We start from the raw sequence: 17,264 nt of genomic DNA, 5'->3' as shown, positions 1-17,264 counted from the left end.
TATTCAAGAGAACGTACAATGCCTAGATTAAGTGTCCAGTTTTCCCCGGAAAGGTTCCAAAGGGAATGCACTACTAATGAACTGGTCAGGGAAATTTGCGTATGCTCCCCCCATCCCCCTACACCTCTTAACAAGATATTCCACAAGCTACACCGGGAACAAGTAAAACATATCCTGGTCGCTCCAATGTGGGCACGACAAACATGGCTCACACCTGCAGATGTCTCAATGTCCTCCCATGAAACTACTGTGTCCAGCCAACATGTTGACCCAGGATGAAGGGATGGCACTCCACCCGTTCTTAGACATTAAACTTAGCAGCTTAGCTCATGAGGCCATAGAATTTGGTCATTTCAACCTAGTCCAAAGATGCTTGGAAATCCTTAGAGGCACGTAAACAAAACACATGACATTGCTATTTTCACAAATGGAAGTGTTTTCTGTTATGGCGCAAAGCACATTCACTCAATCCAATTGAATGTTCACCGTCAAATATAGTTCACCATCTACTATACCTATATTGTACTTACAATGCTCCTGGGTGCCACCTTCAAGCCTTTGCACAAAGCTAGTCTTCAACATCTCGCATATAAGACCGCTTTTCTTATAGCCATTGCATTTATCAGAAGGTCCATTGAACTGCAAGCACTATCCGTACAGAACCCATTTGTTGTTATCCACAAAGACAAGGTAGTACTACGCACTCACCCATGGTTTTCACCTAAAGTTCTATCTAAATTTCATGTAAACCAGTCGATGGAGCTTCCTGTGTTTTTCCATCACCCTACAAACACAGTAGAAAAAAGCCTTCATACATGTACAAAGTACTGTCATGTACTACCTACAGAAGACTAAAACTATGAGAACAGACCACAGGAAGAGAAGGTGATCCTATCTCTAAATCAGCAATTTATGAATGGATTGTCAACTGCATCCAACTTTGCTGCCCCCGGACCTGACCACACCGTCTCGGACTGTGCCATTGCCTCTTTGGCCCGCCTCTAGCGGCGGTCTTGGGGTACCGTAGCAACCCGACCACTTTAAAGCTCAGATTTGCAAACATGAGAACCTCATTGAAACATTTTTTCAGGCGGTTGTTAATGACTTGCATAAGCATGAGACTTACGGAAGCATAAGCATAATGCCTACACAAGCATATTGACAAGATTAGAAAGGGAAGCTTGCCTAAGTATAGGTCTAACCTTAGGAGAAATTAATGGAAAGCCGTAGAGAATTTAGGGTGCGATACAGATTTAGTCATCCGAGAAGCTGATAAAGGTGGAAATGTAGTTTTTGTTGAATACCAAAGATTATTCGAATAGGGGCAAGGCGCATTTAGGTACAGGTAATCCTACCAAAGCCATTACAAAAATGTACACTTACTGGGGGATAGGTGGCATGGCACTGGGTCTCACTGATGAAGATAGAGCTTTTTTGAAAATCTAAAACCCTGTCATGCCAACCATGTATTTTCTACCTAAGATTCATAAACGATTTGAGACATTACTGGATGTTCAACCCATAATAAGTGGGATTGGGTGGGCTACTGAAGGGCTTTCACAGTATATGGATCATATACTCAAAGAATGTTACTAATACCCACTTACATCAGAGATAGCACTCAGGTTCTTCAGGTTTTATCCACAATAAATTGGAGAGAAGATTACGTACTGGCCACGATGGATGTGACCTCCCTTTTATACATCAATCCGTCACGACCTGGCTATCCAAACCATAGATTTTTCAAGATCATTCTGCCTCCTTTTTTACACATGTGGAGATGTTGAAAGAAATTTTAAGATTTACATTAAATAACAATGTGTTTCTCTTTTGAGACGTATTGCACCCAAATCAAAGGAGTGGCAATGGGGGCCAAGTATGCGACCCCATTAGCCAACCTTTTCATGTCCAATTTCGAGCATGCGCGCGCACTATGTAACGATGAGTTTACGGACAAAGTAATACTGTGGAGGCGTTAAATAGACTATATTTTAAGGATTTGGAGGGGTTCCAATAAGGAGTTCTGTGAATTTATAAAATGTTTAATTCTAACTGTTTTGGCATCAAATTGACCGGCAAATGTAGTAGAACCACAATTTATTTCCTCGATCTGACAATTTATATATCCTAATGCAAGATTGAGATTAAAACTTTCCGTAAAACAACGGAGGTCAACTCTACGTTGCATGAGGAGAGTTGTCACAGAAAATCAACTATCGTGAACATTTTTTTTTTTTTTTTTTTTTTTTTTTTTTGCTTGATTCTTCTACCCTACTGCCCACTCTCCCCTGTCCTCCCCCCTCAAGCCTACTTCTGCATGAGTCTGTCCTGATACATTCTGGTTTCACCATCACTGTCAATGCTGAATTTTAGTTTTATGGACTTCATTGATTCACGATGCGCCACCCTTTCTCAACTCTCATGCTGGACTTCCTTTGCATCTTGTACTCATGGTGGGGCCCTGAATCATGCTTTTTCCATCTTCATCTTGTGTCCTTGCTTGCAACATTGCGTTACTACTGACTTCTGCAATTGTGTTCACTCTCCCCTCTTGCTTTGCCACTCTTTTGACTGCTAACTCTGTTCTCTCTTCCTTTCCCTTCTCCCTTTTCCCATCTCCTCCCCTTACTTTCTTCTATGCACTTACTCTATCAGAATTTGTCCCTGGACCTAGTATGATAGCAACCTCGTCTGTCTCCTCCCCGTCCCCTTACTGGTTCCGCCCCCCTCCCCGCCCCTCCTGCTCTATCTGAAATGTCATCTGGCCTAGTACGGTAGTCGCCTGTCTGTTTTCATTTCCTTCCCACTCTCCCCTCCCCTCCTTATCTATGTCTTAGCTCTTGCACTATCTGAAATCTCAGGCCGAGTACGATAGTTAATTTCACATCCTTACTGTTCATGGCCTGTAAGAATGTCATTGTATTTTCCCTTGTTCCCTCCCTTGCCTTGAAGCGCTTTGAAACACATTTTATTTATATGGCGTCTATACACAATCATATCATATCCCATTTGGAGAATTCTTTCAAGCACGCCACTATTGGGTCTTAGCATGGACAAGCAACATTTACTTTCAGTAAACTTTACAGCTCAGTCGATGTCCCTTTTTGAACTCCTAAAACTTCATGTTCAATACTCTGCAGCTAACACTAGATGGCGGCATGTGAATCTGAATAGATACAAGTGGAGCAGGCCATTTCGGCGTAACCATTTAGTCACCGGACATTCTCGCACGGCTGCAGGTCCCCTTTAGGCGCAAGTATGTTACGACACACAGAAAAGAAACTTGCCATTAATGAGACACGTACTCCCTCTAGTGGTTTTCGGCAAATGGAACCTCCATTCTGAGGGATGTTTCTCATGTTTTGTCACCAAAAGAAGGCTGAATATGTATAATCAATCACATATATAGCATTGGAATGAAGTACTGAACGGTGGGGGGGGGGTTTCGAGGAGGTTCCCAGGATTTTATCTGCACTGGGAGTGAGTTTCTGGAAAGTAGTTTGTTATGCCTCCACTGCCCTTTACAGATGGTCCCATAAAGTCCTCTAGGGCCGACAAGAAACGTGGGGGTGGGGGGGGGGGGGGTTCATTGGCGACTTGATTGTCACAACAGATCTGTAAATGATCTCTTGGAATGAGTACTGATCAATCTTTAAGGTGCAAGGGAAAAGATGTAAAGTTTTTTTGCGAAGAGTCCCTAAATGTTGACATTGAGGCACATGGTGTATTAAGTGTCAGCAGTTTGCTGTAAACTGCGCCCAGCTTACAATGTAAGGAAATGAATGACAATGTTCTCCGTTTAGGGATGAGGCAAGGGCGTCAGAAGGACGCACGCTGGCAAGCAACTCATGCACACCAGCAAACGAAACCAGCTGCGACAAAAATACCACAGAAGACATGTCTCTGGAAGTTACCGCCAGATGGCAAATGCACTAGAGGAGAACCAGTAGCACTCGCGGGCAGTTCGATTCAAGACCCCTCTAGGATGGCCGCCTAAACTGGGACCATGTGGAATGCAGCAAAAAGATGCAGAAACTAAATAGAACAGCACACCCTATCAGCAGCTCTGCTAGTAGCATGTGCCTGTCCTGCGTCAGCTCTATGTTCATCCACTGTACTGCCTACTACAAACTCCAATCTAAGGCTGCATGAGGGTCAGGGCTTGGCCCCTGCAAGGCTTTTAATTAAGCTGTGAAATGAGACTATGGGACCCAAATTGCAGGATTATTTCCCTCCAGACAACCCCCTACCTCTGGCGTGTTGCTCATTAGCAGTGCTGTCTTTGAGTTTTGGTGCAGGACTGTGAGGAAAATCATATAACAAGTGTGCAATAAGAAACGAACGTTTATAAAAAATATATATATCGGTGCCCTGCTTTTATGATGAGGTACGGGGAGGTGTTGGCATATTGAAAGAACTGTATTTTTAAATGATACATGACACTTTAGGCGCAAGAGCAGTTTACACAGACTGCAATGTCAGCAACGTCTAAACGACCCTTGCGCCAAATAACCAGTGCCAAATTGGCTTTCACACCACTCTGGCTCTGCTGAAAGGGGCTTGCTGGCCAAAGTGGTGCGCCAAAAGGTTTCTGTCAAGGTGGCGTGCTGGCTCCAAGCATCAGAATACGATTACAGTAAGTAATGTATGCCATTTACACACACCAACACACATTCACTTCTAGAGATATCACCCAGCAGGTATGTACCTTAAAGTGATGTAACTGTTTATACAAATAAGGTACGTATTCCGCTCCTGTTACAAAGGTTGTCTTAAGACCGGATCCTTGTCCCAGGTTCGACCAAAGGCTGGACCCGAGAAAGTTAGGGACAAGATCTCTCAACCCAGTGTTATGGGAGCCTGGTGGACAGAAACTGGTATATTCACTTACCCCCCCCCCCCCACCCCGATTCTGATTCTTCCAGGTGACACTGTAGGTCTTCTGGAATTTGCTGGTGCTCAAAGTTTCTGTCCCTGGATCCAGGGGTTGCGAGTGCAAGGGTCACTTTTCGTGTCGGGTGCTGGTCGCAGTTCTCACCAGACCGTTCCAGGGAACTTCTTGAAGACCCCCAAACTTCGATGATGCTGGCTCTTCATGACAACTCATGGGATTGCAGAAGGACTGTACCAGTGGAGGTCCTGGCGACTGGCAATCTTCCAGTGGTAAACAGAGAGGCATACCCAGCTACGCTTCCCTTGTCGTGAGAAGGTTGAAATTGCGAGGGCAGGTGGCGTATGGCATAAGGTGACAATACTGCGCGTCCCAAGGCTCCACTCAGAATGGCAATGGCTGCAGCGTTGTAGCCAAAAAGGGAGCTAGTCAGTCCACCGAATAGTCCAGGGACACTTCTGAAGGCTTCCAAGGCGTAGATCTGAGGCACGGTCAAGACTGGTATTTTCCCAACATTTCAAGGACCGAAGCACTGAGTGTCTTGTGAAATCAGAGAGGAGCAGGACTTCACTGGGCCAATCACTGGTGTCTATGCTGGTCTGCTGCAGGGGTCATCCTCTGGTCATCAACAGGCTGCTATTCTTGGATCCAACGATATGTCAAATAGCTGCAGGTGCCCTCCTTTTATCCAAGATTCCGTCAGGGAGCTACCCAAGCCCATCCATGGTAAGGCCCTGGAACATTCAAGCAACCCAGGGTCCTCCACTCCTGGACAATCACTGTCGTCATCATCCATTCAATAGATTTTTGTGCGTCAGAACGTTGCCTGGGACCGTACAGTCAGAGCCCCCTTCTCTGGCTCACAGAAACACACATGTTAGGGAGAATTGTCATAAATGTACTAATTCCCTCTATCTTGGAGCACTCCAGCTCTTTTGCTAAACTTTGGGACTTTGAACTTTTCATTTTCAATGTGTTTTCTGTGTTTTGCTTTGAATATGGAGTCTAACCAACTCTATAGGCATCATCCTGTTTATTTGTGTCACACAGCACCTTCAGTGCATGGCACAGGGATGTCTTTGAGTCTTCCCAAGGTTTCAATACCTTCTCTGGGATGAACTACTGTTTCCCAGAGAATCCAAAGTGAAATTGACTTTACTAGTCTTTTCAAATTCCTAGACCCAGCACACACTTCCTATAGAGTTCTGGAGGGGTTACATAATATCCCCTGTGTCTAAATACTCGTGTAGCAGTCAAATGCTACCCTTTCCTATTGAAATGGCTGGTGGCGGTGGTTTTATAACAAACTACCATGATTTTTCTCGACCGCGAACACCAGTAGCTAAAAATCGCGGGAGCCTTGTTTTTCAATATGGCGCCTGAGATCCCTCTAAAAACAGATCCCGTCGTCTTTTTTCACTTTCTTTTTGGAAAGGTCCTTCTGGAGTTTCTCTGCGTGCCAAACTAGGTTTGGTCCCTTTGGACTGAAGACCGCCTCTGGCGCCTGAGTGTCTAGGTGGGCTCTCTGGAACAGTGAGATCTGCAGCAACTGCCAGGAACCAACGACTTCAGCTGCATTTGTTCTTCAAACTAAGGTACTGTGCTGACCCGGTTGAGAGAACCTAACTCTCGGGGTGAAAGTTTGTGGAACTTTCCCAACTTGCAGGCCTAATCATTTTGTGACCCAACGTATGAATCTTTCATTCGCAAACTACTTCTGAGAACTTTGGCAAAGACTTTACCGTTTACTACCAGAACTGCTCTTTCCTATCCAGAACACTAGTCCATTGACTTTGGCCTAGGCCTATTGATTTGAATTGACCGTTCTGGTAATCTGGATTGATTTGCACTGTCTAAAGTGTTTGAATTCCATTTCCATTAACCTGTGCCTTTTTGATCACTTTAAAGGATCTGGAATTCTATGTGGCTCCTATTTCAGGGGGGTTTAAACTGTCTCAGAAACCTAATGATTTGTATTGTAGTAAATTAGTATATGATATTAAGCTGCCTCCTTCTAGTGAATGTTTTCTAAATGACTGTGTAATAAATGTATAAGTGTTTTACCAAGTAACCTTGAGTGTAAGTGTCTACTTGAACCACTGTGATTGTAAGACCTCTGTAACTTTTACTGCTCACATTCCCTCTTGAGATAAGCCTGGCTGCTCAGCTCGCAACCACAAACTGTGTAGTACAGACTTATACCAAAGATTGGTTTTGCTTACACCTGTAGTCTTAATTGTATGTGGTGGTCACAGGGTGGTCAAAGGATAAGTTTGCCAAAGTTTGCCAAAGAAAAAGCGCAAAATATCATAAACAGTAAAAACCACACCGCTGCCACCGGCTTGTCTCTGGCACATCGTCAAAGTAACCAAAAAGCCATCGGGTAAAATGTTATAAAGATGCAGAGTATCCCAACTTCCCTTCACTCTAATATGTGTGCAATCGTAAAAATATATGAATCGCAAAGTCTCTTGGCACTAACAGTCTTAGGGACTAGTCTGTTCCCCCCCATAAGAATGAGGCCCCCCATAAGAATGAGGCTTATCCTAAGAAGAGGATGTGAGCCGTAGGTAACTACACTGAACCTAGTTAGAAATGCACATCAAAGAAACACTTATATCTATATTTTAATATACATGTATGTGTATTACACGACTCATATACTTTTAGATACTTTCAAAAGGCCACTTCTTAGTAGTTGCTGAACGCCTACAATTGTTACTGGACTTTGGCAAGTCTACCATATTGTCGGTAACAACACGCACCCACAAAGTAATACAGTAATTGAATTAAGTTAGCAAAGACATATAAGATTGTGATTTCTGCTAAGGAAAATGGCTGGTTAGGGTTAAACTAGCATAGCTTCAGGGTCTAGAGGAAGTTTTTTTGCACAGCAAGTCTTTTGAAGTCCAAAACATAACCCTAGCTAAAAAGCAGTTAGGAGAGGATTAGTCTTGAAAGCAGCAGAAGTCAAAAGTTCCTGTGGTTACTTTCTAGTCTCTAGGGCTCAAATTAAAGTTTGTCTTGGGACTTGTTCCCACCAGTCAAAGGGAAGGAGCTGTCCTCTTTGGAGTTCCTCTGTTTTATAGAAAATGGGGTCCGGACAGCATTGGTCGCACCACCGTGTTGCAACGGTTCTGCAGGCGTCTCTGATAGTCTTTGGTTACTTCAGTTTCCAGTGGTCGACTTGCTCTTCACTACAGGAGCCTCACCTTTTTATACATTTCCAGCGCTCTCTCCTCTGCAATCTCTCAGCAATTTACAAAAAGGACTGTTTGGCTGTCCAATCGGGACAGCCAGACCCCAAGTGGAGGTTGGTTCTATTCAGGCACTCAGGCAGACCAAGGGAAAAGGTAAAACACTCACACAGACCTCCCCCTCCTAGAATGGTAAAAGGGCTATCCAAGAAAAACAACGCTAGAAATGGCGAACAAAGGAAGCCCTCAAGTTAGTACTTGAGTGCCCCTATTATGCACTATCACAACCAAGCCTGCGGTAGAAAAATCACACGCGTTCAATGCCACCAGCCATGGCTAGGAGGTTGTCTATGTGACTAAAGGGTTACAGGAGCAGAGAGCAGGGGGTTACTAGGTATCCGTTTGGCACTCTACATAAGGGTAGGGGGGTGCCAATCACTCAGAATATAACGTTTTAGGAGCAATACTAAAACTAGTTACTTAGGATAAAGACAATCTCTAAGGAGGACCCAAAGGGTCCCCAGCAACACTGCCCATAGGGAGATGTGTGCTGCAATAGTAAAGTACAGATACCTTAGAGGTATAGAGAAAAATTGACTCCATAGGACGGATAAGATACAGTGAACAGAGTTCCAAAAGACATGGCCCATAGGAACGGAACGTACGAATGAATGAATGAATGAATGAATGGAAAAAGGCTCCACTCATTCAGGATTAAAGAAAAAGGTCCAAAAGTCCAGCAACAAGTGCTGGTGGTCTCACTAGGAGAGGGGATAAAGCATACAAATGATACATCTCCCTAACAAGGACACAGTTCAGAAATAAGCTAAAGGACTGGTAGGTCTCATAAGAATATATAGCGGGGAAGGGGCAAAAAGAAAAGCACAGCAATTGAATCTAAAACAAATTCACAATGCAAAAAATGAATGTCACGGTGTGCCTCTGTTTTTGGATTTGCATGCAACCTGCACAACCTTTCCACATATAGATGCACAGTATTATAGCTGGTTTTATTTATGTTCAATGAATTGCCCTATTTAGAGATTGTAAAAAGTGGTCTCAGTTTGCCTTGAGGGCTTACTATGCCCTAATTTCTGTGGGAATCGGGCAATTGCTGTGGCAGGGATCGATTGTGTAGGGCTCAAGGGGTTAATGTTCTGCTTTCCTATCTAGACTATACAAGAGTAGTCTTAAAACAGCAATATGAAGTTTAGGTCTACTCGAAAGAGATTGTGGCAGATCCATGGATGGCCAAGGCATCGGATTACTGAAACGCCCATTTTCTTTCTTTTGTTTTATCTGAGTAGAATAAGTCTTTGATAGAAGTGTTTTGCACCTTGCCTTCGCTTTAGATTCACATGCTTCAAGAGTATCAAAGTCCCGTTTTCCAAATTGTTTGAACCAGTTGCTGGAGTTAGTACTTTGTGCCTTAGACCTTGTGGTGGTGCGATAGTTTCCAGTTGCAACACTAACTTGATTTCCTTTTTCATTTTCTCTACAGGGAATGGCACTTCACCAGAGAGCAACTGAACAGCGAGCACCGTTTCCTGGTCCTGCGCAGTCGTTCTTAGCCCAGCAACGTCTGGCAACCAACAGCCGCCGGGGGCGCCTCAACCGCACACAGTCTATGGTGATCAACTACACCCCAAGCGAGAAGCCGATGCCACCACACTGACAGAGTGAAAAAACAAAGCTTGTATACCATCCCTAAGATACCTGCGTGGGGGCTCCTTTCTACCTGTGTGTTTCCAGGATGAATTCCTGGGCTATCCTGCCCCCCCAAAGTGCAAGCTCGTTCATCAGCCCCCTAAATATGGTTTGGTAGGGGGTGTGTAGGCCACAAGTGACATTTCACGAGCTGTCTGGGTTGGTCCGATGTTGCCTCTGCTAGACCCTAGTTCAGGGGCCCTTATTGACACTTTAACGCTGGTATTGACAGGCCTGTACCAAAGCTACACATACACAGGTCTACGTTTTCAGTTGGCATCAGCCATGACAGAATGCATCCATTGACTGCTCGTGGAAGTTTGTCCAGTTTGCAAGCATCATTGAAGACAATTGTTTTTAACTTTTTCTAAAGAACCTTTTGCTCCTTGCTGTAGTGCGGCCTGAGTTTAGAGGTTTTAGACTAACTGCTGGAGATGCTGGCATCTATAAGAAGCACATTCATGACTGTATTCATAAATGCTGTAAAGGAAAGCAGTGGCCAGAGGAATGCGCCCTGTTGTCATGTGTATATAACTTGCATGTTTGCGAAGGGGTGGGGGAAATGGGAACGTTGGGGACATATGGGTTGCGGCAGAAAAGCTACGTTGGTGTTAATGGTACGGTCCTTTGACATAACACTAACATTAGTGAAACTCGAAATCGAATGTCTGTTATTTTTTGTTTTTTTTTTAAAGTTAAAATCTTGTATTTGTGTGGATGTATACGAATGATTTGATGGGATGGTGTTTGATGTTGAGAGAGAATGTTGTAGTATTTTAACAACCGGCCACTGTCCCGTCTTAATTTTCATGATGGTTGTCGTAGTGGTTTAGGAATGCCATGCTTTTACCATCTGTTCTGGAATGCTCCATCAAGGAGCACTACAATATTTCAATGGTCTGTCTGCGTCAGAGCCCATGGGCTGCACCATGAACCCACTTTTTGTGTCTGACAGTCTTGAGTCTGGCAAGGAAGTGGGTTAGGAGCTGCTGAAGACATGCATTTTAGGGAACAATCCCTTTCCAATCTTTGTAGGAATTCACAATGAATATTATGTTAACACTAATGTAGTTTATAGGCAAAACCGCTTGACTGACTGATGCATCCCGCACCCTATTTAAGAATCTCCTTACCGTCTAAGTAGGCACATCTTCTTGATTTGGTGTAAAGCATTTAAATATTGCTTTGGCTTACGAAAATGTGTTACCAAAGCTGCTTCTGCATTGAGGAAGGTCCATCGCATGAGGATAGAGGTACAAGTTTATGGCGATGATGTACCGAACTGTAGTTCATGGAGCTACAGTTTGGTGGAAATACCTTTTTTAACATTTTATATCTTTCTTCAATTGGTTTTTTTTTTAAAGTTTTAGTGGGGGTTTTATTTCTTAATAAGCCCCTTGCCTACGCAATGGTGCCAAATGAAATCCCAGAGGCAATGGCTTCATTAGGAATGGATTGCATCTATTGGGACACTGTTGGGCTTTGTTGCCCAAATTCATCTAAAGGATCCTTCACTTTATTTTAACATATTTTCTATTTATTTTTTTAATAGCCCTCTAAGATGCTGGTAGGTCTGGTCTCTATTCCCACCGGCATGCTAAGGTTAATGGTCGCCCATTAATTTAATTCCAGGAATGGCGAGAAATCTGACTTGGAGCCACGTGTGGGCCTCTCTGGTATTGAAGTTTGCTAGATCATGAGTCTTTCGTCTGCATAACTGACCTATCTTTTCTGATCTTTTTATTTGTTTTTAATCTTTGCTGACGGTGAAGCATAAGGTTTTCATCCAGGGTGTGTCCATTTCTGATTACAATTCTGCCCATTGCCATGGGCATCCAACCTAAAACCCCTCTGATCTCAAATCTAGCGGTCACTACTGCAGCGTGCTTGTGGATATTTATGCCCTGCTCTGCCCTTGCCCACCTGCTGAGATATAGTTTGCTTTTGATTAGCTTGCTCATGCTTCCATGAATATTTGAACAGTTGCCTACTTGCCTTACATACATAGGAAATTATATTTGAAATCTTTTTGTACCTCCTTTTTGTTGCGAGGTAGCTCATTCTGCTAGCTAGCGCTTCTTGTGCCGCTGGTAATTTGAGGAACCTGTTTTTTAGATCACCCGTCTGGGAGTATGCCTGTTGGTCTGTCCTCTAATGGCAGATACATCTCCAAAGCACTTGTAAATGGGGATTGTCTTGTGAGTATGGACTGATTGTGGTTATGCCCATAGCTGCTGAAGGCTGCCCCAGGGGCGGTGGTTCGAGGATGCCAATTTCCATGTTATTTTTTATTTGGCCTGCTGTTGACCCAGCATCTTTTGTTCATCCACCACAGTAGCTGTTGGTCAAGTGACCTGTGGCGGTGTCAGCCTTTTTTCCAGTTATCTACTGGGTATCGGAAAGATGTTTGACTTGAATAACTGTTGCGCTCTTAGAGGGGATTGGCCTTGTATGACTTAGTCTGGTTACCCTTTGTTTTATCTTGGGCGGAGATAGCGTGGGGCAACAGGTTGCCTATAGTGGGATCCTTGCAGCATCCCTGTTACGGCTTTTTGAAGCTGCTTTTTAATTTAAGCTGCCTGTTTAACCTAGGCTTTCGCATCCAACCCCAATATTTTCTCTAAAGCATATACATTGTCCTGCGACACCTCTTGGCATGCTTTGGGGAGTGCTCTCGCTTCACTCTCCTCTGATGCCAGTCAGGATGCACACCATACTCCTGCACCCATACTTGATGCAGAAAAGTGAGCAATTACAGCTGGAGCACCTCAGTCTATAAAGCCTTGCAATTCCATACAGAGCCAACTGGTTAATCAATCACCTGACACCTGTAGACCAGAGTTGTTCTACCCGCTGCCTTACATTGCATGATCCTGGGCAAATCACTTTATCTTACTTTGCCAGAGTTCCTCATCTGTAAAAAAGTATGAGTTCTTAAGAACAGGTAAACCACTGGATTATGTGCTAGTTACATAGACCTGCTGCTTTATAGATGCTGAAATAATTGTTGAATGGTAGAGGGCATTTTCAGGCGCAACACCATGTTTAAAATTAGAGGCTAAATGTAGCACTTTCACGAATGGCAGTTGTTGCTGCACAAGGGGTTACCTTATTTATAGGTGAAGGTTTTTATTTACTAGTCTGTCACTGCTGCACAAGGTCCTGGTTTTGCCCTTTCACAAATAGAGGTGATCATTCACTGTGTTCCATAGTCTTGGTCACGTCTACAATAAGGGCGATCTGTTCTTCTCAGGTATATGTTCTTGTAAGCTGCTCTTGGGCACCTTGATGCAAAGAGCCTAGACGGCCCTTTCAGGTTCGGATGCACATTCACTAGGTCTGGTCACTGCTGCAAAGAGCCTAGACTGGCCCTTTCAGGTACGGATGCCCATTCACTAGGTCTGCTCATTGCTGCAAAGAGCCTAGACTGGCCCTTTCAGGTACGGATGCCCATTCACTAGGTCTGCTCATTGCTGCAAAGAGCCTAGACGGCCCTTTCAGGTTCGGATGCACATTCACTAGGTCTGGTCATTGCTGCAAAGAGCCTAGACGGCCCTTTCAGGTTCGGATGCACATTCACTAGGTCTGGTCACTGCTGCAAAGAGCCTAGACTGGCCCTTTCAGGTACGGATGCACATTCACTAGGTCTGGTCACTGCTGCAAAGAGCCTAGACTGGCCCTTTCAGGTACGGATGCACATTCACTAGGTCTGCTCATTGCTGTCCTAGACTGACCTTTCAGGTACCGATCCTGGTTTGGTAATCATTGATGTGCTGCTGCACAAGGGTCTAGACTGGATCTCCCGTTACAAATCCTTATTCCCTATTCCTGGTGCTTCAATGGGATGCTGTGCACCAAAGTCATTTCTGGTCCAATATCCACATCCTGTTGAGGCGCTATGGTCCGGGTCAGTCGTTTACTAGAGTGGTAATTTTGTGCCTGTGCGAGGGTGTGGGGTGTCTTCACTGGTGGTCTTGGTCAGGCAGTAGTACTGTCCTCCATGCACACATGCATTTGTGCACAGGTTAACAACCATTTTCTTTTTGTAGGTGGCCCCTTAATGTGCCTCATGTTATTTAAAACTGGACTTTCCTCCTGGCGCTGTCATTCAACCAGGTTTTGTTTCTTGATGTTCAATGTTTCAATTGTATGTCTTTTAATGTTTGTAAATAGGGGGAAAATTCATTTTTATATGATTGAATACAAGACTTTTTTGGTTCAGCTGAAATCTTTAAATACTTATGTCTGAATGGTGGACAGTCTGGCACATTTCCGATCCTTGCACTACAAATAAACACCAAATTTGTTTGAAATGGGTTTTGTTTGTTTTTTTGTATACGGTTCCGTTCTGCTACTTTGCCTTTCTTGTGAATTGTGGGTTAAAATGGAGAATGGTTTCTTTCCTTTGCTGTTTGCTCATGGAATGTAGGTAATGTAATTAGTCATGCATAGCAAGACTTCTTCCACGTTCATGGCCACTTGGCACTAGTTTTGCAAGAATGTGGAACACGGGGTTTGAGAACACTGGTGGAGGCAAGGTGGAATTAATTTGTGTTGATACGTACAGATTAGGAAGTAGCTGATGGTTGTATGTATCTTTTTAATGTTTGAAGCTTAGAATGAGAGGAGGAGCCTGATGGAGAGAAGTTGATTAGTGGGTGGGAAATTGCCTAGTCGCCTCAGTGTCTGGGCTGTGCACTGACTACGTTGGTCAACACATGACTTGAGACCAAGGTTTAGCTCTCTATGCAGTTTATTCTTGCCGCGGCAGGGATTAGGATTGACAAAACCAACACTGGGATTAGAATAAAAACAATCTAAAATGGAATCTCCTGCTGGCACCTTAACTTCCTTTAAACAGTGGTCCTTAGTCCTCCTCCCTGCCCCACTCGCCTTTATCATAATATATTATGATAGTCATGAGACTCCCTGGTGGGTCACAATTGAGGGTTTATTAAGAAGCTTCTAAGCGAAAAAGGACTACTGCCCATCTAGGAAGGCAGGCTGTAGCGGCCCACATAGCAATCTTAAACAGGACTAGTTTGAAAGTCATGGCATCTTAACATTCTAGCAACCACATAGCTAAGTACATGGGCCAGACTAAACGGCACACAACTGACCTCCCTTCTTTAACCCCCTCAAACCCCATACAATAAGAATTAAAGAACAGCTGTAAGAATATTTTACAGCAACCTTTGTCAGATGGACAGAACTATTTACAACAGGCTGCACTTGTAATAAGTGTGTGAACAGGTCGTATAGTTCCCAAAACATGCAAAGTGTAGATGGGCACAGTCTCAACCCGTGCATCGCTAGGTACATGGACGGTCCTATTCTTTCTCCACAGTGGATCGCGTCAGTTTCCACAAGGTGCTCCCCCACTCACGATCTGTTTACCACTACTGGTTTGGGATTATGGGAAGCATACTTTAGCAGACCTGTAACGGTTAACACAAAGGTCTAATCAAGCTCACTTGGTAGAGCGACTTGTCAGTAATGTTTAGACTAAGCAGATGGGGAGCTTGGTGAAAAATATACCTCATAATTGGTTGTTTGAATGACCAATAGACCATATGAGGCCCAACGTAAGTAGGATTTATGAACTGTAGGATTGATCCCAATGAAGCAGGCCGAAAAGCAAAATAAATTTATAGGATTATGAAAGATTATATATGTACAAAGAGTTTGATTCACATGTGCAACATAGGATTATGGAGTATATATGCAAATGAGAGCAAGATACCCTTTTAGGAAGGTGTGCTTTCAGAAAATCACTGTTCTATTATATGGCATTATATTTATGAAAATCGCAGGGAAAGCAATGCATTTTTGACACTAATGCTTACAAATTTACCTTTTGAAAACAGACTAGACGACATTGGTAATTTACAATGGTGTGAGAGAATGTGATGTGAAGGCCAGATGTTGCAGGGGAAGGTGGAAAGAAACCAGACAAGGCCAGACAGAACGACTTAAGAACCGGTTGGTGGCAGAAGTGCTGAATTAAGGATGGAGCAATGATGGAAAAGTGTTGTCGAGTTGTCCATGAAGGGTAGGGAGAGAGAAAAACAGGGTAATGTGTAGAGTGCTTGAAACTGTTCCTTTTAGAAAGGAGAGCTTTGCGGTTGGATTTAAATAGTGGTAGAGTTGGAGTAGTATGGGGAGGGAACATAAGAGCACTCCGGAGTTGGTGGGTGAAGGGAGGGGAGTGAACAAAAACGAGAGGGAGCGCAAGGGACTTTGGTGGCAGGGTGGTGAACCGAGAATGATAGTGAGGAGGAGAGTAGGCATGAGATGAGCAGATAGGGTGGGGCAAGTCCATGGATAGTTTTGAAGATGAGAAGTTTATACTTGGAACTTTGTTTCACAGGTAGTGTAAGGTCCCAGCTTACCTGGCCTGCGGAGAAGTTGCTCCCTCTAACCCCTATTGCACAGTACAGACTGAGGATTTTGTAATCCACTTCAGGTTGGACATCCCTGAAGGGAAAGGGGAATTGGACAAAATAATGCACTTCCAGACTTCAGCTCTACCATTCAGTCTCTGCCCTTTAGGATCTTTCTCCGAGTGACTGCTGATCTGTGGAAACACACACACCTTTGTCTGGTCAGCTATTCTTTAAACTGTATTTCTTACCACTTCCCTAACCTTCCTTTTATCTGGTTGCCTTCACTAATTGGTCAAAGACTGGCTTAAGTTCCAACTGTGTATTTTTGTTTATTTATTTTATTTATTTCACATTTATAAAGCGCTCACACAGCCCGCAGGCATCGAGGCGCTGTTACAGGAATTGTCTTTTTTGTTTTTCTTAGTTGCGTAATTGTGTGGTTTTTTTTTTTCTTAGTTACGTATTTATAACGCGCTTAAACACCCAAAGGTTTCTAAGCGCAGACCCGGGGATCGAACCTGTTGTTGCTCCGTGTCGTCTTGCTTCCAAGACGCGCACGCTGCCGCTGAGCTATCCTCCCATCAGAAAACTATCCAAGATGAACCAAGTTGATTTGCTGCTTTCTAGAGCTGTTGGATCTTTTCCAGAGTGTTGCTTTCTTTCAAATTCTAGCTGTATTCAATGAGTTTTCTTTTTCCTTTTTTCTAAAGTATTTTTGTCACATTGACATTTACTGCACTTAAACTATATACATTTGCTCAGTTCCCTGCATCTGGGCATTAAATCCTGGACCCAGTGCTTCCCACACTCTTCAATCTTGTCACTTCGCTCCTGAACCTTGAGTTCAGCGCTTCCACACTTTTTATCTAATCACTGCGATCCCTGTGCTCTAAATTCAATCGCTTCATTGTTGCACACAGAACACTCCTTCAATGCTCCGATGCGTTGCTTGGGACGGTCAGTGCTTCTTAGCGAGGATGTAACACGCATAACACGACACTGGATCCTTTGCTCAAACAGACTTGCTTGTGCCACTGACTTCTCTGCCTTAACGAGACGGCGGCACTGAAGACGCTTTTGCTC

General features: G+C 43.9%; 1 protein-coding gene across 2 annotated transcripts in view; it reads left to right on the top strand.

The window, feature by feature from the left end:
- The window catches only part of HOOK2 (hook microtubule tethering protein 2), a 595,676-nt gene extending 581,568 nt beyond the window's left edge, over positions 1-14,108 (top strand). For both annotated transcript variants that reach the window (XM_069604124.1, XM_069604123.1), the window contains exon 22: positions 9,590-14,108. In XM_069604124.1, coding sequence (XP_069460225.1) covers positions 9,590-9,763 — 174 coding nt within the window. In that variant the 3' untranslated portion in view covers positions 9,764-14,108. The remainder of the gene's footprint in view (positions 1-9,589) is intronic.
- Positions 14,109-17,264: the final 3,156 nt, after the last annotated feature.

This window comes from Ambystoma mexicanum, chromosome 3q (genome assembly GCF_040938575.1).
Source record: "Ambystoma mexicanum isolate Mex_15411 chromosome 3q, UKY_AmexF1_1, whole genome shotgun sequence".
Taxonomy (NCBI): domain Eukaryota; kingdom Metazoa; phylum Chordata; class Amphibia; order Caudata; family Ambystomatidae; genus Ambystoma; species Ambystoma mexicanum.
The sequence above is the reverse complement of the archived record's forward strand: the minus strand, read 5'-3'. Positions and strand labels throughout refer to the sequence as shown.